At 38.3% G+C, this 22,621-nt stretch overlaps 1 protein-coding gene across 3 annotated transcripts in view; it reads left to right on the top strand.

Annotated features, from left to right (window-relative positions):
• The window catches only part of LOC124156512 (histone-lysine N-methyltransferase SETD1B-A), a 32,124-nt gene extending 14,597 nt beyond the window's left edge, over nt 1-17,527 (top strand). For all 3 annotated transcript variants that reach the window (XM_046531093.1, XM_046531095.1, XM_046531094.1), the window contains exons 8-14: nt 3,757-3,870; nt 7,112-7,389; nt 7,992-8,956; nt 13,010-13,131; nt 13,980-14,183; nt 15,163-15,420; nt 16,848-17,527. In XM_046531093.1, coding sequence (XP_046387049.1) covers nt 3,757-3,870; nt 7,112-7,389; nt 7,992-8,956; nt 13,010-13,131; nt 13,980-14,183; nt 15,163-15,420; nt 16,848-17,021 — 2,115 coding nt within the window. In that variant the 3' untranslated portion in view covers nt 17,022-17,527. The remainder of the gene's footprint in view (nt 1-3,756; nt 3,871-7,111; nt 7,390-7,991; nt 8,957-13,009; nt 13,132-13,979; nt 14,184-15,162; nt 15,421-16,847) is intronic.
• The last annotated feature ends 5,094 nt before the right edge of the window (nt 17,528-22,621 follow it).

The following is a 22,621-nucleotide window of genomic DNA, read 5'->3' as shown; positions in this document are numbered from 1 at the left end:
GACAAAATTATATTAACCTTAAATTACGGCAACAGCCGTACACATTCGCGCTTTTGGAATAAAGCCATATCGATTGTTATAGCGATCGATATATCGAATAATAACACGCAAGATTATTAGATTACGAGGTAATTACAAGATTTTATATTATACAGTTGAAATGTACTTTTAAAATTTGTTTGATGTCGTCTGCTTTCGTGCCGAGATCAAGTATTTTTAAGCTAAGCTTCGCGTGGAGATCCAGAGCATCGTCTGCTCCCACAGCAGTAGTCAAATACGCACGTACCACGTAGCATTGACGTCGTGCAGTACTGCTTTAGATAAAGAGGGAATTGGATAAGACTCATTTCTTCATCATGATAACTCGTGCAATAGCAACAATTGCCCACTCGTTAAATTTGTGCGCAGTGGGCACTCCAGAGGCAACAGAAGGTGAGAAGCTGGGGGTGGGGAATATTGGGGCTTCTCATTGGCTGCAGTTTTGCATAGTCAGACATTCCTGATAAATGGCCATATTTTATTATTCATCGCGTCATAACAATTGAAAAATGCATTTGGATAAAACACGGTCAAAGAAAGATATGTGGAATGAATGCAAGAATTTTAATGGCTAGTAATAATAAATTAAATCATGAATTCGGAGCTTTACGACCCTTAAGAATATACTGGAGAACGAATTGCGGGTTGCGTCACGGCTAGCAATTGAGCGTACTAACCAGGAAAGCGCAATTTTTTCAAACGTACTAACCAAATACTTTTACCTGTATTTTGTTCCGATGGTACCGGGACCGAGAGAAATCGTCGTACTAAGGAGGAAAACGTACTAAGGAGGAACGTACTAACCAAGTTCCACTGTATTCGAGGTATTCGAGGCGGTACTTTTCGCATAACTATTCGAAACCTCGAATATCGAATACTTTCTGATATTCGAGGTATTCGAGTATTCGCGGATACTATTCGCACATCTCTAGTATTTATCATTGCAAGAAGAACATTATCTCTGTCTTTAGCAATTTAGTCCCATAATACTTGAATGCTGCCCATAGAAAGTGGTTGAGGAGGCATTTTTCAGGGTATGTAATCACACACCTGTCAACATCACAACTTTTCCTCGGTCTTCACAACCAACACGTCTTCCTAGTGATCTTCACTCAACACCCATCCTACTCATTGGTCTTCTGATTTTCATTTACTTTTAGGGATGGTGTCCTTTTTTCAATAGAAGAACTGCTATTTGGGGAATTTTGCCTTGAAGGTCAGAGGATGGCTGGGTTGTTAATTTTGTCAGTCGTGTTGTTGGACTTTCTATTGCCACCAATACCTTTCACCCCCCTTGTGGGATATCCACTTCTTCCAATTGAACAATTTGGGTTATTATTCTAGCTTACTTCAGGTGATGTAGACTTTACAATGGAACTATCAACTTTAAGTTTAGATCAATGATTCAAGGTCCGCAGCCATATTTGGTTGATGAATAACTGTCACTTACAAGGAGACATCGCCAAAGTGATGTTTGGGATCTGGATGCGGATGTTATTTTCTGAAACTATATAGGTAAGATAGAAAAAGTGTCATGGCTTTCTTCCACATAGGCCCGGGTTCGAGAGATATTCGCATGTAAAGATTTCGCGCAGCATGACGTCCCTTGAGTAAGCGCTCCCCTTCAACTACTGGCGTGGCGGTGCGGTCTAGGGCGTTAGTCCCCTAAACTGTAGTTGGTAACTTGGCTTCGAGTCCCAGTGTCGGCAATATTTTTTCTCTCTTCTAATTTTTCAAATCACTGTTACATTTTATCCCCATTCATTTTATTTAGTTACTTCGCAAATTTTTAAATTTAATATCTATTTATGGATTTTAAACGAAACTCCGAATTGTGTCTTACCACCCGAATTACAGGACGTAAATAATTACTTACACGTGAATTTCCGTGTAATGTACCCATCATGTGCACCGATGCACACCTCTGCCTCGCATCAATTAACTGATTGTACATCTATTCATGAATCGTTCTGCGGTTTTTGATGCGTGTGCCTCCACTTTCAATGTCTTTTTTCCATTTCTGAAGCACCGCTATTTTCCGGCTTCAACGTTTTTTATTCAAAATATCATTTCCACTAGGCATTCCCTCTATTAGATTTTCTTCACAGCCCACCCAGTCTTCCCAACAAATCTCGATCTTTACAACAGAATGTCCTTCCACTCACCATGCCTCCCTAATGACCTGCCTTCTAGCGTCCTTCAAAGACTTCCGTCCCAACAACCCTCCCAACAACCCTCGGTACACAGCTGACCCTCGATAATCCCTGAATGAGGCGCTGAGGCCCAATTGTGTGAAAACGGGTGCGAAAGGTAAACAAAGAAGACCTCGAAAACGGCTTGAGTAGGCTGCTGGAAAGCAGGATCATTGTACTGGATGGGTAGGAGTGGAAACTGGCTAGGGTCACTGACTGAATGTGGGGATAGGCAATGGTGTTTATTTGTTGAGAAGAAAGACTTGAGATTACGAATACACGAAGAGGCTGTGAGAGCAGTGGCTAGGGCGAGGATGATCAAATTCCCCGGAAATTTGTGGGTAAGCCATTATACACATCCTCTAATTCGCGTGGTAAGGCATAATTCGGAGTTTCGTTTAAAATCCATAAATTGGTATTAAATTTAAAAATTCGCGAAGTAACTAAATAAAACGAATGGGGATAAAAGGTAACAGTGATTTCAAAAATTAGAAGAGAGAAAAAATATTGCCGTCACTGGGACTTGAACCCGGGATACCAACTATAGTTTAGGGGACTAACGCCCTCACCAAAGACCTCACGGCCATAGTTGAAGGGGAGCGCTTACTCAAGGGACGTCATGCTGTGCAAAATCTTTACATGCGAATATCTCTCGAACCCGGGCCTATGTGGAAGAAAGCCGTGATACATTTTCTATCTTGCCTATATAGTTTTAGAAAACAACATCCGCATCCAGATCCCGAACATCACTTTGGCGATGTCTCCTTGTTAGTAAGAAAGACATTTTCAAGACACTCTGCTTTAGTCTTTTAGGGCTTTTAGGTAAAGGTCATTTAGATCAAGCATTTATGGTGATGATATTGGCAAAAACTAAGAAAGAAAAGATTTTCTTTGAGGTCGATAAGAATTTCACGGATCGCACAGGTTAGGCTACATGCCAAATTTGCCATCTTACATCATGATCACCAGTTCAATTTAAGCCTTGGTCTATCACGACCAGTGTAAAAAAGTTTTTTTACTTTAATAGAATAATGCTTTTGGAGAACAATTTATCAGCAAAATTCTTTGAGTCCCTCCAAAAAATTACATATTTTTGAAAAAAGGTTAAGGAGGCAGTTAGGAATTTTACTTTTTCTTCTAGTGTCTTTCATAAATGATTTTATGGCCTACTTTCTGTTGCGATTGGGAAATCTGCCCACTTCTAATTATGTTATTGATGACATTAGTTTTTTAATGTTTTGTTGTGAAATTTAGGCTGTTCCAGGTTGACATTAAATATTTTATGAGTGCATGCCTAACAGGCCTAGTTGGTGTATGTGACCTACACCTTTGGCGTGACCTTTTCGGTTAAGTCTATTGTTTGGAGTGATAGGGTTGACCAATTAGTGTAGTTAATTGTTCCGTTTGAATAAAGTATAAACCATACCTAGTGGAAGACTTTCTTGCTGCTAGTCTTTCAAAAGTGGTATCTTTAATAATACTTTTGTGTCCCCGTATTGATGTAATTCTTGTTTCTTTGTCTCAGAGGAAAATCAAGGTCCCGTCTCCTCCTCCCTTGGATGAAGATGACTCCAGGAAGGAGTTGGTTGAGGATGAAAGTGATCAAGATATGGTGCATCCATCTGACTCTGACACACAGGTGAGTGAATGCTATGCATCTGATCGGTGTGGTTAAGTGGAGTCGTTACGTCTTTGCTGTTAGTAATAATGCTAATTACCGTATTTCTCCTAATACAGTCCCTCCCCCCTAATTTTGAGGCCTTAGTTTTAGGGAAAGTTAGAAAAATGCATTTGAATATAGTCTGCACTTAACTTTTACCATGGGCACTTTTGGAAAAAAAGGGGAAACTATATACAGATACATGCTGTATGTGATTAATGAATTTCATCTGACTTATTGTTTTCAAATTTTATGCAGATTGTGTTATAATAATAATAATAATATGTTTTATTTGCCCAAAGACCAAGTTACATTTATCAGCGTATAAGACATGTCAGTCATAAACATAAGTTACTTAACAAAACATAAAATCAGTCTACACATATATCACATAATTAACATTCAAAACAAAGAATAAAAAAACACATTGTAAAACATTTCATCAAGCCCTTCCTTTACTCACATAAGTATTCCTCCAAAGAATAATAGGAACCTAGGAGAAGGAACCTTTTTAATTGCATTTCAAATGCATTAAATTTTTTAATATTTTTTATATCAGGAGAAAGTTTGTTGTATAGTCGTATCTCCATTTCCCTAGGGCCAAGTGTGTTAAAGTTTGTTCTTCTATTGGTGTAGTGTTATGTCGTGTTTGCATCTTGTGTGATGGGAATGATGGTCACTATTAAGGGGAAAGCTTCCAATATTTGATTTTATGTACACCCATGTCTCGTATAGCGCAAGGGTTGCGTTCCTTGGGGTCTTTGCGCTATACGAATTTGCGTTGTACGAGAGCGTTTTAACATTGGGAAGATAGGGATGCGTTCCTGGTAGCATAGGTCTTGGGTATTGAATTTCCTCTAAAACATATATATTCCCATAAATAGCCTTAGAAAACATTGTATATATAAATTTTTATAGTTTAAAACATTTTTAAAGATAGTATGCACGCATTTGAAGACTTTTATTCACGTTAAAAAAAATTCTTACGTGCTTTTTAAATTCCCTCCTGTCGTGCGGGTGGGCTAACATCTGCTATCTCAGGGGTTCGTAATGCATTGCCGGCAGTTGACGATTTTTCAAACCAGTCTAAAAACAACTATTGTGTCACCCAGGCCCTTTTGTCGCTCATCGAAGTGACAGGCAAATGCTACTTTGGGCGTAGTCCAGTACAAGCTACCAGTGCTCCGAAGCGCTGGGAGCGAGTCTTTGCGTGGTCCAGTAGAAGCTACAGAAGCTCCCGTAGCATTCTCGTACGTCACGCATGACGTCACTACATTCGCTTCTCTCTCGCTACAAACGCTCCCAAGAAATAGGTAGGGCGGCTGGAGCGAACCGGTTTTCAGCGCGAATTTGAACAGGAAGGAAGGCAAAAGAAAATGGTGTTCATAACAATTGTGGACCTGGCCGGCAATAATATGACCATTTGGAGTTGATGGAAGAAGTCGCTAAGATAGCCTGGATAGTAAATGCTAAAACCAAATGGTTAAAGAACTATTCGGGGGATATTACGGTGAGGCAAATGGCTGTAACTCAATGGTTTCACAATTCAGAGTCGCCACGGGCCAGATCGGGGAAGAAATTGAGCGGCAAGACCAAGATATCTTATAAAATTTGTTGTGATAATTAATTATATATAATATTATTTAATTATTAGTGGTTTAAGCTTGAGCTAGCGAGAAGGGGAGATAGAAAATGGCTATTCGAAATTAATAAGACATGTAGTGAGTGAACTTTCCGGTCGAAGCATTCCGTCCGTTACATAAGAATTATGTTAATTTTGTAAGTTATATTGATTTATTTGTTATTTAGATCAATTATTAGTTATTTGAACTTGATATTGCGTGAAATTGAGATAGAATATGACTTCTTAGGTTAGGGTACGTGAACTTCTAGTTAAAGCATTCCGTTTGTTGCTTTTTGGCGGCCAACCTAGGTTTTCTTCAAGCTTTCCCCATGAAGATTTTATTCTCTGTTAAATGATGATATCTTCCTCTAATCTTCAACTGAAGTTTAATCAATTATTGATGTTCGGTTGTATTTTACTTATGTAATTTTCTTAAGGTCAGGTTGACACGCATTGCATTTATGCTTAAGTCTCGTTGTTGACGAGATTGGTTCAAGTGTAGGACTGCTTTTGAGACTGTCATACAATGTCATGAGTGCAATTGATAAATCGCATAAAGGACACTCCACTTAAGGCCTTTTTACACCTACATAAATCCGCACAAGTCTAAATGTATGAACGCGAGAAAGAACACGAAATGTACCGTACGGTTGCGTTGTTGCACGTTAAGTGGTTACACGTGTAACCACTCAACTTGTGCAAATGCATGATCGGCAAATTTAACCTATTTTAGCTAGGTTCAAACATTCGTACATGTTCCGTTTCGGTCCACAAAAATAATTCACGCAAACAGGCATTAACTTGTACGTGTATCGTTTAAACGCAGGCTTTTAGGTGAGTTAAGTTAATTAGGCTTATTTTTGGTTTCATTGAAATTTCTCTAATAAGGTATTTAATCGGTCTTATCTTCTTTTATATGTATCGTATGATCTGCTCTTTATAGTTTAAGTTTATCACCTTGTTGTTAGAGGATTTGCAAACCAGTGGGTAAAATCTTCAGGACAAGCATCGGTCTGCTGTGGTGCCCGATCATGGTATCCAATGAAGATCTAATATTAAATAGGTTTCTTGTGGTGTACCCCATGGTCATATTCTTTTTGTCATTTATATTACTGACCTCTCTAACACGCTAAGTAAAGTACAAGGGGCTATAACAATCCCTAATTCAGACGATCTAATATCCGAGCAGACGATACTAGTAAAACAAACGACTAACAAATGCTACAATCGCTCCAGCCGTGATCCAGTAGGTTAGCACTGGGAGCGATAGGAGCGAAAGTGGACCACGAATCTGTAGCGTCTGAAGCGGGAGCACTCGGGAGCATTGGGAGCGTGTACTGGATTACGCCCTTTGAATGCCATTTCATAGCTAGCGGAGTTTATGAATGATAAATCATTTTTAGGAATCAATTTATGTAAGAAAAAAACTATCATTTAGAGAGTGTCAGAGAATAAATTTAAACCTAGCTAAGGTAATATTTCTTTATGTGCTTATTTACCTTATTTTTTGCGTAGTTTATCAGTGGATAAGCTTAGAAACTTATGCTACACGTCTACAATTCTCTCGCATGATGTTTCATTTTAAATATTTCTCAGGCGGACACAAGAATCCCAGTATTTCGGCATCCTCTGGATCATGGCTCTGATTTGAGTTCCATCAGCGATGGTGAAGATGATGAAGAATCATTCAGGTCGCGAACATCTGTCTCATCGACATCATCGTCTGAGTCAACATCAGCCACCTCTTCGGCCACTGAGAGCTGCGTGAGTTCAGACAGTGAGGCGGAGGATGATGACATGGAAGGAAGGCGCAAGAGAAGGACAGTGGGAGAAGAGCTGGCTGACTCAGAATTGGATATGCTCAGGAAAGCAAGGTAAGTTGCTTTATTCACCTCCATCCTCTCGTGGCTCGAGGAAGAGCGGACAGTGCCTCTTTAACAGATTCAACTGAGTATGTTAGAAAAACCCATGCTTTGTTCCTTGATTCACTGCATTCTTTAATATTTTGGTGCAAGGAACTTTGGATAAAGAAGTCATCGACTAATTGATGTCATGTGACGGCTGGAAATATTTTCTTCCAGTTCTAGCTGAGAGGTGATGCGCACTGAGTCGCTAAAATTTATTTTTCTCATTGGTCCTTTGGAATTTTCCTTAATCGTCCTAATTTTTTTAAAAGCGTTCAAAAAATAATATATATTTATTTTTAATTAGAACTTCCTGCTACAGGGTTGTCCATCAATTTTTAAAACGGTCAAGGAAAGGCTTGTAAGTTAGAGCACCAATTTTATTCCATTGCCTGACAAAGCATATTTTGTCTTTCAAATTTTGTACTCTTTTTATTTATATTCATTTACATTTTATTTATATTCAACATTTTACAAGACATTGCAGTGAAGAAGTTGCTCCCTTGAAATAGAAAACTATGATGTCAAGGCTACCCCTGCTCAAATTAATCTTCAATTCCTCATTTGCGCAGGCCACCCACGCCTGAGGGAAGGATGACTCCTATCCCAACGGAACCTGTGAGCGACACAGAGATGTGGGAGGATGAGGAGGAGGCTGCCGAGAGCAAGCCTCCCAAACCCCCACCCCCCCTGCCCCCCGAAAGCGACAAGAAGACTGAAGAGGCAGAGGAGCAGCTGCCGTTGCCAGAGGTGTGCTTGGACGACATCCCGCTGCCCAAGACGGAACTGATCTCAGAGGACTCTGCGGCGGAGGCACTCGTGGCCCTTGGGGGAGTGGAGCAGAAGGGTGAGGAAGCAGCGGCATCACCAGTTGAGGTGAAGAAGAAGCTTGCCGAGGTAGTGGCAAAGGAGAAGCCACCAGAGCCGGAGGAATCGGAGCCCTCGTCCCACGTGGTGAATGGGGAGGTGTCGGCACGCGACGCCAAGGTGATGGAGCTGGTGCGCAGGGAGAGGGAGCGGCTGGAGGAGGCAATGGAGGCGTGGGAGATGGAGGAAGAAGGTGGCTCCCCCGCACCACAAATTGCCGTCGAGCACAGCTACTGCCGAGCGCCGGCAGTGCCCGAGGATGGCGAGAGAAGCGACACGGAAGACTCCTCATCACTCTTGGATCGCACGTATCAAGCATCGGTGGATGAGTCAAAGAAACCAATTGCTCAACTAGAATCTCCGCGGAAGGCAGTCCTCAAAGAGTCCAACTGGGACCTACCCCTTCCCCTGACGCCACGGGGCAAGAAGGCAAAGGCGTGGAACGACTGGTACGGGCCCGTGAAGGAGGAGGAGCCCATAAAGCCCAAAGTGGTGCAGCCAGACTTCAAGGAGAGAGACATCATGTCAGAGATGGCCATCCTCTACGAGTTCCTAACCAAGGGAATTGACAGTGAAGACATCCGCTTCCTGAAGTTAAGCTATGAGATGATGCTGTCGGACGACTCACAAGGCTACTGGCTGAATGACACCCATTGGGTCGACCATCCTGATATCCTTTTTCATTCAGTTTATAGCTGTGGTTTTTACTGGGAGAAAGTAGCTTATCTTATTTGTACGCCTGATGCACCATGTTTATTTCTATTTGGCTCTCTATTTAAAATATTTACTATCCTATCCTTTCTTACATCTAGAAAAGCATCTGACATATTTCAAAGCTTAGGTTGCTAAACTCACAGTGCGTGTGAATTGACTAATTGTTGTTTGAGGCGGTTGCTGCGCACTCCAAAAATTAGCCCGCACCACAACTTCAAGTCTGCAGGGAATAAAGCTGTGAATCATCAGAATGTATACTCAGTACTAGAATGGGGACTTGATATGTATTTGGTCTTGGAATAGGGAAGTGCACTAATTTTTTTTTATTGCTGAATTTGAAAGTTTAGCCTAAAAAAGAAACACAAGTATAGTCACTTTTATTTCCTGCATCTGGGATATGCACTTTCAAACGTTTTGAAAGTCGGAAATTTTCATGTTGCGCTGAAACACAGTGCTTCCATCTTGATTGAGAAGTGATGTCACAAGGCAGTAGTCACCAGTGGAGTATCGCTGTATTCCGTCGCCTTTAGCGCGGCGAGAGTTTCCGGGAATCGGTGGAGTTTGCTTTCTAAAAATGTCGGCTAGTACGGAAAACATGGTTTCAAAAAAGAATTATAAATGATTTTTTGTTCCAAATATTATCTCGACGTCGAAACAAAAGCCTGGAGAAGATATTCATTCCCGTGCCTTAAGCACAAGCCATACGGAATAAATGGTTCAAGGCTGCTCCTGACTATTACCTATCGATGATATTCTGTTTTGAAGATCATTTGAAGGTATTGTAAAACCAAATTGATATTTATATTATAATAATATACTTAATAGGTACCTCAGTCACATCAGAAAGTGTGTTGAGTCATCTTCCGCTAGACCTACGTAATTTATAAACTGAAAGTAGTTTGGTTAAAGAATTATGGCGCGACTGTTATTTTACACGACCGGGAAAAATGCGTACTTTGCCGATGATATGTGCGTATATGATAACAAACGACTTTTGTTAAAGTTAATGTTTATATGTTGAAATTAGTACATTCATAGGTGATACAGATATAAAGGTAAACGGCAGGTCGCGCGGCGTAATTTATACTCCACTGGTGACGGGTTCATCTTGCTGATCTAAAAAAATTAGCTGCAATGCGTCGAACTTTGAAAACTCGCCATATAGGCAGTCAAAGTACATTGTAGGAATACACGAGACCATTCTAGCCCAGAATGTACGTACAATGTTGAAATCCTTGGTTTTCAAAGTTTGACGTATTTAATACGCCAGCGCGTCCGGTCCAGGGTTATCAACTTTTATTTCATCCTATTTGTTAATTGAAATTATATTTCGGAATGGTTCTTTTAGCACTGCCCCTGAGGTAAACTGGTAGGTACTTCGAGTACAAGGTACTGAGGTATGTATTGAGTAAGTAAACTCCCTTTGGAGTAATGTGAATTACAAGTGTTCGAGATATATGGCATTTTATATTCGTTTTGTGTTCTCATTAATTATGTCTGTACGCATATTGTTGCATGCCGCGAGCCTTTAATGGCTTGTGCTCTTGCAAGAGTGGTTTTCATTTTTAATGTGGAAGTTGGTCAGTATAAGCAAAGAAAAAATTAACATTTTAGCGCACACCAACCCTTGGAGTCGTCGTATCTCTGCGTTTGTAATGACACTGCTAAAATACCTAAACGCCATTATGATGATAAAAAAATTGTCTCATGTCAATGATTGCTGCAATTAAAATTAATGATAAACTTGACGCGGTATGATCACAATGAAGACAAAAAAATATAATGCAACGACGAAGTCTTGATCCCTGATCCTCCGGGTGGGAATTTTACACGCTACCACTACCCCAACTGACCCAACGATTTATGGAAGATATTATAAATTTATATATATGACTTGTGAAAAGTAACGCATGAAAATTAATTAATTACAGCCTAACAAAGGTCCTAATTGAAAAAGACGGAGCAAAGTACGTGGTCTCCCCTTGTTAGCCTAAACGCCTCACATTTCTATGGAGCATTGAACCTGTCCTCCTTTTTCAAAAATTCAGTGACCGTAAATGCATCAAAGTTTGGTATACCATTTATAAATCATTGGAATCTTCCTTCTCCCAACCAAGATTAACTTTTCTTGAACCCATCCTGGACAGCGAACCATTGCAACAACCAGCCAGCACGGAAATAAGGCTAACATCCCATGATTCTAGTTGCGAAGGGCGAACGTTCCGGCCGGCGTGAATACATACGCAACGAATAAGTCTTGCAGCAAACGTCTGAAATAGGTTTATTAGTTTGAGTCAGTACTTACAAAAAAGTTTTGGCATGATAAACGGCATTGTGCCAAAATACACCCATCGAAAAATAAATACCATTATCTATTTATTAAAGATTCTATGTGCTATTCGCACTACTCTTTCCAAACTTGAAGTTGACACGTAAATGAATATTAATATATTACGCAATGATGAAGCCATGTACTCAAAAGAGAAGCAGCCACATATATATTCAAAAGATATTTTATGACAGAAAAAAACGGATTCCCTCAAATTCGGTAATTTTTCTATGCAATAATAGTGGTAGAACTAAATGGCGTAGAAGCTGACTTCTGCTACTGCCTTGTGACGTCACGGCCAATATTCAACATAGACACCCGTTTTAGCGGCCTTTGAATTTTTCCATATTTCGGATGGTCATCTCGAATCAAGTATTCACTATTAGGGTTTAAACTGTGGTTTTACGACATTATGTTATCCTGAACTCTAATTTAAAAAATGTCTTTGGTGCATTTGAAACACTAGTGTACTTCCCTATTGTAACTCTCCCCTCGGCAAGGCGTGTAACGACAAACACGTGGGGGATTTGGAGGTGGAGGGTTGGAGGTGTAGACGGAGAGAGGGCGAAGTCTTTCATGTTCTTCTGGGGGTGCATGAGCATTTTTCCATCCGTTATAACTCAGTCAGTGTTGTTTTGGTCAACTCTGGTTTCAGAACTCTGGGCAACGAGCGAGACCACTCCCAGGGGGGATAAAATTATTTAGGTATTTTCTAGTTTTGTTTGTTAATAGAGAAATACTTTTTCCAGGACCTTATAATTATAAATCAGTTATGACTCCCATGGATGTACTCTCAAGGCTCATCATGCTCTATCATAGTATTTTTGGAGTAAGTGGTAAAGTTGGATCATAGAATATTCTAATCTAGAATTTAATAGAATCTAGATAGGATATGGCACCAAATGATTAATAATAATAGAATCTAGATTTGTTGCGAGCATAATAGCTTTTTTTAAATTTCTGTTCACTCAAGTGAAACAAGAATTATTTTTCATTCCTGGAGGCATTTTTTTCATTTCTTCCATTCTTGATAGGACTGGGCAGAAAAGTGTTTTTCTGTTAATTTAGAATTAACAAAGCTGTTAAATTAGCAATATAGCTTATAAGTTGAATCCAAAAATTATTATCGGTTTTATACATAATAAATTTACTTCTGTGAATTTAAACTAGAGATGGGTCGAATAGCAGACTGATTCAGATGGTTTCTTGCTATGAAACTTCATGCCTAAGATATGTATGTCTGCATTGCCTAAGCTATGCTGTTAATATGTATTTTTGGCCACAAAATCCGTTAAAATTTCATTTTTGTTCACTAGTGAAATAATCACATTACAAATGCATTGCCCTAGGTAATTTCTCAAGAAAATTCTGGAGTGAAGACGCGTACCATTACCTCACATATCAAATTAATTCAATTCCCAAACACAATTGATCATTATTCAGGATGTAAAATCGGGAATGATAACTCATACGACTGAACATGAACTATTTCCATTACGTGACTCCCTTCCTCTTTATTTTCGCATCGTCAAAGAGAATTGTCATTTAACATTATTTGACTCTCACTGTTTTCTCCCGTCATCAAGGAGGATTGCAACACCATGTTGTGGTCATTTATGTTAAAAATAAATTTACTCTGGCGAGTATTGAGTGTGTGTGTGGTCCTTAACCGCTGTGCACTTACAGACATAGCGTCTCCCTCGAAGAAAAGGAGAAGAGAAGAGCATAGAGTGCACACCACGGGCTGTGCTCGAACTGAGGGCTACTACAAAATTGATGTGAAAGAGAAGGCTAAGCATAAGGCAAGTACTCATTCTTCTCCTTCTACTACTTTTCCAATCTGTGTCTTGTGTTTGTTTATTTGCATACACATTTGATTGTGCTGGATGTCGCCTTTGAAACTTTCTGATCGTCCTGGTTCCACGTCCTAATCGTATGTTATAGATTGCTTTCTGTTGATTAAGGGCACCATTTCACATGTTTTTGTAATTCAAATTTATGAGCATTAACCATATCTTTTCTCAAGATAGAAATGTTTTCTCTCTTTCAGTGGGAAAAAAGTACTCAGTGAATTCAATTATTATTTAGTCAATGATGAAAGAACTGGCATTCAGCCTATTTTGGCAAAAAGTGCTTTTTTTTTAATTAATAAGAAGGGCAACATTCTGCAGGCACCTTGTGTCCTTTTCTCTTCCATGTACTTTATTCTGCCTTTCTGTAATTATTTGTAAATAGTCTACATGCATCTTCATAATATTGTGCCTCCTCAAGGATGTTAGGTGGAGGGGGGGTAAACCATCCTTTTTAGGCATGTTGGATCTTTGTTTTCCTTACAAGAATGGTTTGGTGCTCATGCATTAGAATTACGATATAACATCAGTTAAGAAAAATACATTTTCCAGCATAAGTATAACATTACAAGTAACATTTCAAAAATTTAAATAATTGCAAATACAGTTAACTTTGTATGAATCAGTGTTCATCATTCATTATTTGATAGTTGAGTGTGTAAAACGATTTATAATAGAAGGACCTAGTTAAATAATAAGTTAAATAATTTTCCAATTTTGTTCTATATTTATTTTGTCTGTTGTCCTCGATGAATCATCTAATCAGGTGTAATAATCAGAGTATCATTTCACAATTTCAGCATCATTATGGCCAAACGATTCAGCAAGCCAGCTCCGAATTACTTGGGCTTCCAGGTGCGGGTGGGAATGCTAGTGATGCACCAAAGGTTATCTCTGGCAAGATGCAAGCTCTCTCGAGGGAGGCAAGGAGTAACCAGCGGCGCCTTCTCACTGCGTTTGGCCAAGTCACTGACAGTGACCTTCTCAAGTTTAACCAACTTAAGGTGAGGTGTTTTTGGATTTTGTTGATGATATGATTGCTGGTCGAAGTGATTCCATGTACATTCCTGAAGACATATTATGCTACTGAAACCTTGCTTTATGATTCTGCACCAGTCTCTTGTAGCTTTTTTTTCTAAACAGCCCCCTGCTGTGGTGATCAAGGGTCTAAATTAGTAACGAAATTCAGGCTCCTTACCCTCATCACTTCATATTGGCGTCAAAGCTGAAATGCTTGCAGGAATTCACAATATATGTCCCAGTTTCTCCACTATGGTCATTGGTTGAGTGTTTGCTTTACTCAAAAACTTCTTTTGTTCAGTATATAAATAAATATAAAATGTTATTAGATGTATTTGCTCAGCTCAATGCTTTTCCATAATGTACCTCTCCATTTAAGTAGTGGCTATTAATGTTATAACTGTACCAGAGCTCCAAATTTGTTAGACATTTGCAATACAATAGAATTCCTTTAATATGGACAAATGCATGTTAAAACAAACAATATAACAAATGTTTTGATGTTGCAAATTTCCTAACCTAATTATGGGTCCTAACAGTATCAAAAAGTGCTTTATTATACAGATCGATGGATGAGGTTCTCACAGGACAAAAACTTTCTCACAAAGAATATGCAGCAGCAGCCCTCCAGTGTATCTGGTTCCCATCTTCCTTCTTCCATTCAGAGAGATCGTTCTCGAAGTGAAGCCTAGTGGTTAGTGATAGAAGGATAATGATGCTTACTAACTCCTCGAGCCAATAGACAGGCTGGCTAGTGCCATAGGAGATGAAGCTATCTCATTGTAATTTCCTATAATGTCCCTGTTATTTTTGATACCCTTTCAGTGAGCATCTGAATGTGTGTTGCTGTGCTTTTGGTGGGTCATGCCGTGTAAAATATAGTCCCAAAATGTCATTTTAAAGGTTGAGGTAATATTGGGCAGAAGACTCTAGAAAACCATGCAACTCTGCTTTTTCTTACAGTTCCGGAAGAAGCAGCTCAAGTTTGCAAAGTCATCCATTCACGATTGGGGCTTGTTTGCCATGGAGCCCATTGCAGCCGATGAAATGGTCATTGAGTATGTTGGGCAGGTTGTAAGGCCTGTCGTTGCTGACTTGAGGGAGCGCCATTATGAAGCGACTGGAATTGGCTCATCGTACCTGTTCCGTATTGATACGGATACCATTATTGATGCCACAAAGTGCGGCAATTTGGCGAGGTTTATTAACCACAGTTGCAATGTAAGTATATTCTGTGACGTATGAAATGCAGAGCTTTCATCAGGCAGTTGTTGTATCATGTTTGAGGACACCAATGTTGCAGAATTAAACAATAATGGATAGGCATTAATGATTGGCATTGGCAGTATAACTGCAGCCATATCTGTTTTACAGCAGCTGCAGCTGTTTCACATGATGAATGATCTTTTGCAAGGTCATTTGAATGATCATGCAAATGATTTTCATTCCCCCTCTAATACTCCCATACGGAGTTACTCACAGTTCAAATGATTCTAACTTACAAAATAAGAGACTGAAATTACTCCTATAGTTTATGGCAACTTGTTGTTGTATGGAGTATTACTTGAGATATTAGTGAAGAAATGATGCCAAGCAAACATTTTGATCATAATATCACTAATTTTTTGGTAGTAACATCACTTCAACATCCAGGTTCTTAGGTTTTGGGCCCATGAACTAGAGAAAGTTATGGTTGAGCTTCTGATAACCTGGACATTGCATTATTGATTGATTATAAGCATTCAATGTATATGTTGTACTATAGGAACTTAATTATTTCTGTGGGAAGTTATTAATTATTTGCAAAAGTTCTCAAAATACAATTATTAATTTTTGGAATGGTTAGTAATGATTCAATGCATTAGTAACACCTATTTATTTAATTTTATACCAGAGGATCTTTATTTTCCCCCACCTTATTTCTTATCTCTTACTTAACCCTTTATATTCTGGCCCATTCTAGGAGTGCTCTGCGCATTCTGGCAAAGCCGTTTTAAAATTGTTTAGATAGCTCCTCATTCCCTTTTTCCCATCCACTCCAGATGCCTGTCAAAAAGGTGACAGTCAAACATAGCTATTCATTGCTTACCTGTCCAATAGAAAATTTAAAGTACTCCTATTCCTTTGCTGTTTTTCTTCCATACTGATCTCCTGTGCTTGTGTGGAACCTTCCTAGTGACAGGAGTGGGAAAGAAAAAGGAATGTTTGCAAAGTTTCTAAAGGCTTGGTCACATGGTATATTAGCTTGTATTAGTATGAGTATGTAAATGCATGAAAAGTCAAGCAAATTGCACTGTGTAACCATCCAACTTGTGTGAATCCATGAACAGATAAATAGAACCTGTTGTAATTTTGATTTTGAATTCCTACGTATTCTGTTCCAGTCGGCTGACTTTGTACATGCATCACCCAGCAACTCATACTGGTTAATGTATCATGTTACCAGGCCTTAAAGGGAATTATTTAGGCAATTTTTGTGAACTTGAATTTTTTGTTGTTTCATTTATTTAGTATATCTCTAGTAAGTCTTTATATCAAAGGTTACCTTTGGTTTTCTAGTCATCTTATGCTATTTTTATATTGATAGGAAATTTAACAATAAAGCCACATCTTAATGGTTTCTTAAAATTCCATTTTTTTCTTTTCAGCCAAATTGCTACGCAAAGATTATAACCATTGAGAGTCAGAAGAAAATAGTGATATACTCAAAGCAGCAGATAAATGTCAATGAAGAAATTACATACGATTACAAATTTCCCCTGGAAGATGAGAAGATACCCTGCCTCTGCAAAGCTCCTCAGTGCAGGGGAACTCTCAATTAATGTTCTGCTGTTCATGAGTGTGACAGCGTTGTATTGTAGGCTGTGCCTCTCGAAATGGACTCGGGAGAGCCATGAACATTTGTGTCAGTCTTTGACTCTAAAAAATCGTTTCATCCATTTTGCCCTTGGAAAATATTCATGTAAATTGACATTTTTAACTGTCGGATGAAACATAAATGTCAAGTAAGTGGTGTATAAAGAGTTTTAGGAAATCTGGCAATGAGCCCCAAAACATTCTCTTTGGGTAGTATTTGAAGAGTGAGAAAGTGTGCGTATGTGTTGTGTGACAGTGTAATTGTGTGTGCTTGTGTGCGAGTGCTTTAAAGTTTATAAAGAGTGTGTTTTGTGTGATGGTGAGCACCAAGAACTCACGCGTGAATGGATGGTCGGTCATTAGCCTCTTTTGGGCTTGGCATGTGAGCTGCAGATCATAATGGTGCATGTGTTTCTGCCTCTTTTGTAATTGTATCCTAAGTGTACAGTAAATGAAGGGAAGATGATGAACATTTGAGTTTATCTTTGTGTTGGAAAACCTTTGAGAATCCGCATTTCATGGGCTTTATTTACCGAAGAGAAATAGAGAACAAAAATATGCATTGGATATATTTTACACTCTTGTTTTGAATGAAAATTTACAGCATCATAAATTCTCATTCAGTGTCGCCCCTACTAGTTACTGTACTTAGCAAACCGAGACTTCCTGTTTACTAGTCATCGCTCTATATTGTATTCAAATCAATTCTTCCAAATATTAACTTATCCCTTTAACTCAGAGTATGACATACATTTTTGCTAGTGTAATATAGAATAATTAGTTAACAGTTATTTTGGTAGAAATTGTTTGCAGTTCTCCATGAAATGTTTTAAATTTTAGTTTTAATATGACTCCTGTGAGTTGTGATTGAAATTTTTAAATCAATTGTTCGATTTATTTCAAAGTTAGTGTTTTTTCTGACGTTTCTTTTCTTCCTCGACTTCACTGTGAAATTCTACACTTGATGTCAGCCATAGGTGTCGTATTGAACCATAGCCTTGATTGACTCAAAACTGTGCCCCACAGATTGGAATAGTCTTTGGATGCTCGACTGTAGGGTTTCGATTGTTATCAATTGTTGTTTTTGCAGTGCCTCCCTGGAATTGCAATTCTAGTAATTAAATGAAACATACTTTGGAAATCATTGTATATTTTAAATAAAAACAGTTTACCTGAAGTCTGAAATCTAGTAGTACTAAATGGGAGTATCTTAATGTATCTTGTGTCCAAATAGGCATTCCAATGCTCCTCTGTTGTCACTGTGATAAGTATTTTAGACATGGAATAGAACTCGTGTTGGAGTCTTGGCATTGGGAATGGCACCATATCAGCCATCTGATACATCGGATCTGACCTATGCTACCTTATAATTTGCAGTTTTATATAAAAAATTAACCGATGTGTCTAGTGCAATATAAAATTTTATCAAATTATCTTCAAAGCCTTCTCTTTAGGTTTAAGTCAGCTTCAAATGTGTGGATGAGAAGAGAGTAACAACTTTGTGAAATCTAGTATATTTGTCATTCAAATTCTTGTACAGTATGCCAGTGAAACCAATTTGATTAAATTGAAAGTTATATGTTTCCAATGTTCCTAATAGAAAATAGGATTTTTATTATCTGAGTGGAAGATGTTCAATTTATTTTAAACTTATAGGTGGATAGTTAATGTGTGTGTATATACAATCCCCAATGAATTTTGAAATCTGTGAGAAAGGAATTTAGAGGAAAATAGATTCACGTTTGTAAATTTTTATACTGCAATGATCAATACAGATATTGTAATAATGAATTGTCTTTTCCTAATTTTTTGCTATTCTGCTTTGATCAACTTGCCATGCCCTGGTTTGATCTGCCAAAGTAATTCCTGAACAAAACCAAATTGGCAAACTTCAAACTATGGGATTTTGGGAAAAAAATACGGGCATAATGTATTAAAGCATAAAATTTTCATCAATGATTATGGCTTGGAAGTTTCAATAGATTCAAGACAATATACATACATGAATTGAAATGGTAGACTCATTGAAGGATTGTGAAGAGAAATATGTTGAATGTGTATCTGAAGGTGGCCGTAGTCCTTGAAGTGCCCTTAAAAACAAACATTCCAACATATATGTACATATAGGTATTATATTTTAAATAACTAGCTATTAATTTTTAGCCCCTGATTTTTTCATCCACTGCTCGTAACAAATATATAGGTACTTGCCAAAAATTAACAACATATAACCAATTTTAGGAGTGATGTTACTTTAGTTTGAATTCACAGTCATGTAATTAAAAAGTCCAAAGAGAAAATTTCCTTCAGATTAAAACAAGCCATGATGTTTCATCCAGTACAACTTGAATAATGCTTAGGACTATCATAGAAAGACCGGTTTTCTTACACATTGCATTCCACATTTAGTTGACTGTGGTTTCTCATGATAACCCATTTCCTGTCTAAATCTCCATAAACAAGCTGATTCATAGTTGCCAATTAAAAAAAGTGCTGCAAAAATAAAATATTTTGCCATCCAATCTATTTGAATGTCTTCCAATTCAAAACAGGACACAATATTACTGTATTAAATATTCTTTACATACAGTTAATAACAAAAGTGGTTAGAAAATATATTAGTATTTTCCGCTTCTAATGACTCTCTTCCTCGCTCTATTTTCAGCAACTGATTTTGGGCACAGACACAAAACTTACTCAAGCTTTTTAAACGCTCTTCTTCTTTACAAAGCATTAAAGTCATCATTTATTGAGTTAATGTTCATCATTTAACAGTCATCAATTCGAAGATTGGCTCTGCAATCAATTCTCCTCATGGCTAATCTTATAACACGTCTACATAATCCTTCCGCTTTATATATATCCTTCACCATCCTAAGATTGGCTTGGGCTCTGCTACTGACTGTTAATTCTCCTTGCTTCATCCACCGTTGTTCGCTCAGCTACCCAAGTTGCAGATCTCCTCAGTTCATGGTTGCCTAGTTCGGGTTTGATCTTCGCCCCTTCTCTTCTACTGCAGACCAATGCCTTTGTTTTTTTTTCATCAGCATTCGGCTTTTATCTTATCATTATGTTTTCCTTAATTAATAGAATAGGGTAGTTTCCTTCATCAACGAAAACGAAAAGCATTGATTGCGATTCGTTACCCACCATTAGTGTATTCATAATATGAAAATTATTTGGTTTTGGAAATAGCGGTTTTGACTAATGGCAATGGTCCATTTTTATCCTCATTTGAAAAGAGCCAGAAAATGGCCAGATTGGCACCCATGCCAGGCCACTCCACGTGACGTCACAGGGACCTAGTTTCTATACGAGTGGATAGGAGTTTTACATCGTCTGAGGTTACCAATGCATGCATGAGGCGCAGAGGTCAGGGAAACATGTCTTAATAATCACTTATTAAAACTGGCTAAGGTCGGAAAGTTTTCTTCATTTGATAAGGTATTAATAATCCTTATTTAAGACAAGCGCTACCAGCCAGCAGGGTACTCAGCTACCCGCTAGCAGCCTGCGTCGTATCAGCGCTCAACTCGCCTCAAGGTCACCTCACAGGGCGGCAGCGGGAACCAGAAATACGTCACACGGAGAGATTTCCCGGCATTCATACATACGTGTCGCGTTTTCGCGCGCTTGAAAATTTTCACTTTTCATTTAATCGCGAAAAATAGATATCGTCATTTTAAAATCTAAAAGCGTGAAATACGTACTCCAGGTGTAATAATCTTTCGATTTAGGCAATAAAAAAATAATAGGAAACCACCCTATTGTCTTCATATCTCTGTCTATGCCTTGTCATGGGCAAATTGCAGCATGCCACTTTAGTCACTTTGGATTTTCACGCCGGACATTTTCTCTTTTATTTCATTGTTTGCTTTCTCGATGAATACACAGAATATTTCAGGGGGCAGAGTGCACCCTTGTCTTACTTTTATTCTTGCTTCTTCGCAGCTGGATCCAGATTGAATCAAAGCTACTTGTTTTGTATATAATTCGTGGATAATAATCCAGTCTTTACAAAACAATCTTGAATTTTCAGTTTATATCTAGTCATTATGTTATTCGTAGTCAATGGAACGTTCTTCAGGTACATCTCTCTGTCTCTGCTAGGTCATCAGCAAATAGCGGCATTGAAATATTTTCACCGTGGATTTTCACTCCTCTTTTATTTCATTAATTGCTTTCTCAGTGAACACGTTGAAAATAATGAGGGACAGAGCACACCCTTACCTCACCACTATACTTATTCTTTCATTTTTGCAACTAGATCCAAATTTAATCTCAGCTACTGGGTTTTTTAAATTCTTTAAAGATTATGAGCAGTGCATTCTAATCAGGTTGTTAAAGGCCTTTTCGAAGTCCACAAATGCATTGAATGTAGGTTTGTGCTTCTCCATTCCCTTGTCTATGAGCAGCCAAAGGGTCAAATGCCTTCCCTGGTGCCCTTGTTTTTCCTAAATTTGAATACATCTTCATCAAGGAATTCATCTGCTTTATGTTCTATGCTCCTGTGGATAATTCTTGTTAATACCTTTGACACATTAGTCGTTAGATTAAGAAGACCTTACTCTTAATGCCATTGCATATATCTCTCTGCTCCTTAAAGTAGTTCCTCATTATCCTATAGACACATACTTTTCCACATTTCTTTAGCTTTTGTCACTTAATTCGTTCCTCATATTCTTACAGTTAAGTCACCCTCAATGAGTTTTATCTCTTGTAAGTTTTTCTTTCTTCCTTGAGTCGTATGACTTTATCCATTATCGATGGATTTTTCTTGTCAGATTTTCTTCTCCCAAGAATTTTTGCCTCCTCCTGTGTGTCCATGTCTAGCGTATTTAGAGCTTTCTTCCACTTTTTTTGATAACATCCTCTTTCATTTTATTCTGTACTGCTTTTTGAAATGCTAGCTGTTGTTGAGCCTCCTTCAATTTTTCTACCTGCCATATTTTCTGTGCAGTTTCTTCATTTTCTTGAATTTTAGTTGACATTGCATCACCACTAAATTACGGTTGCAGTAGCTAGTCCAAGGTAGCTTTTGCAGTCTTTCACCCGGTTTCTAAATCGCTGCTTCACCAAGATGTTGTCAGTTTGAAATCTTCCAATGTCTCCTAACATTTTCCAAGCGTATCTTCATAGCAGTTATGGTTTCACTGTAGAAGGCTTATAACCTGCATTCCAATGATCTTCCTCAACATCATCCCAACTCCAGCATCACCATTTAGAGATCCTGTATGTATAGGTGTTCCTATAACTTCCAATCCAAAAGTCTTCCTCTTCTGGCCACCCAATTTGCTTATTCCTTGCACGTTGAGGTTCAATCTTTGCCTTGCTTCTGCAGTTCCTAAGCAGTCTATCTCTCCATGTTCCTATCCTCAATATTTTACCACTGATATACCATCTCGAGTATTCCCTGCCCTTAGATTGTAGTGTTGCTATGTGCAGAGATGGGCAGTAATGAAAATACATGTGCTTGAATCATGTTTTTTTATTCTTTTGTATTTTTTATCAGAAATGTAATTTTTAAAAGTAATTTAAATTAAGAACTAAAATACATTAGAGAAGA

The sequence above is a fragment of the Ischnura elegans genome, chromosome 3 (genome assembly GCF_921293095.1).
Source record: "Ischnura elegans chromosome 3, ioIscEleg1.1, whole genome shotgun sequence".
In the NCBI taxonomy this organism is placed as follows: domain Eukaryota; kingdom Metazoa; phylum Arthropoda; class Insecta; order Odonata; family Coenagrionidae; genus Ischnura; species Ischnura elegans.
Note: the sequence above shows the minus strand (reverse complement) of the source record. Positions and strands in the feature narration are given on the sequence as shown.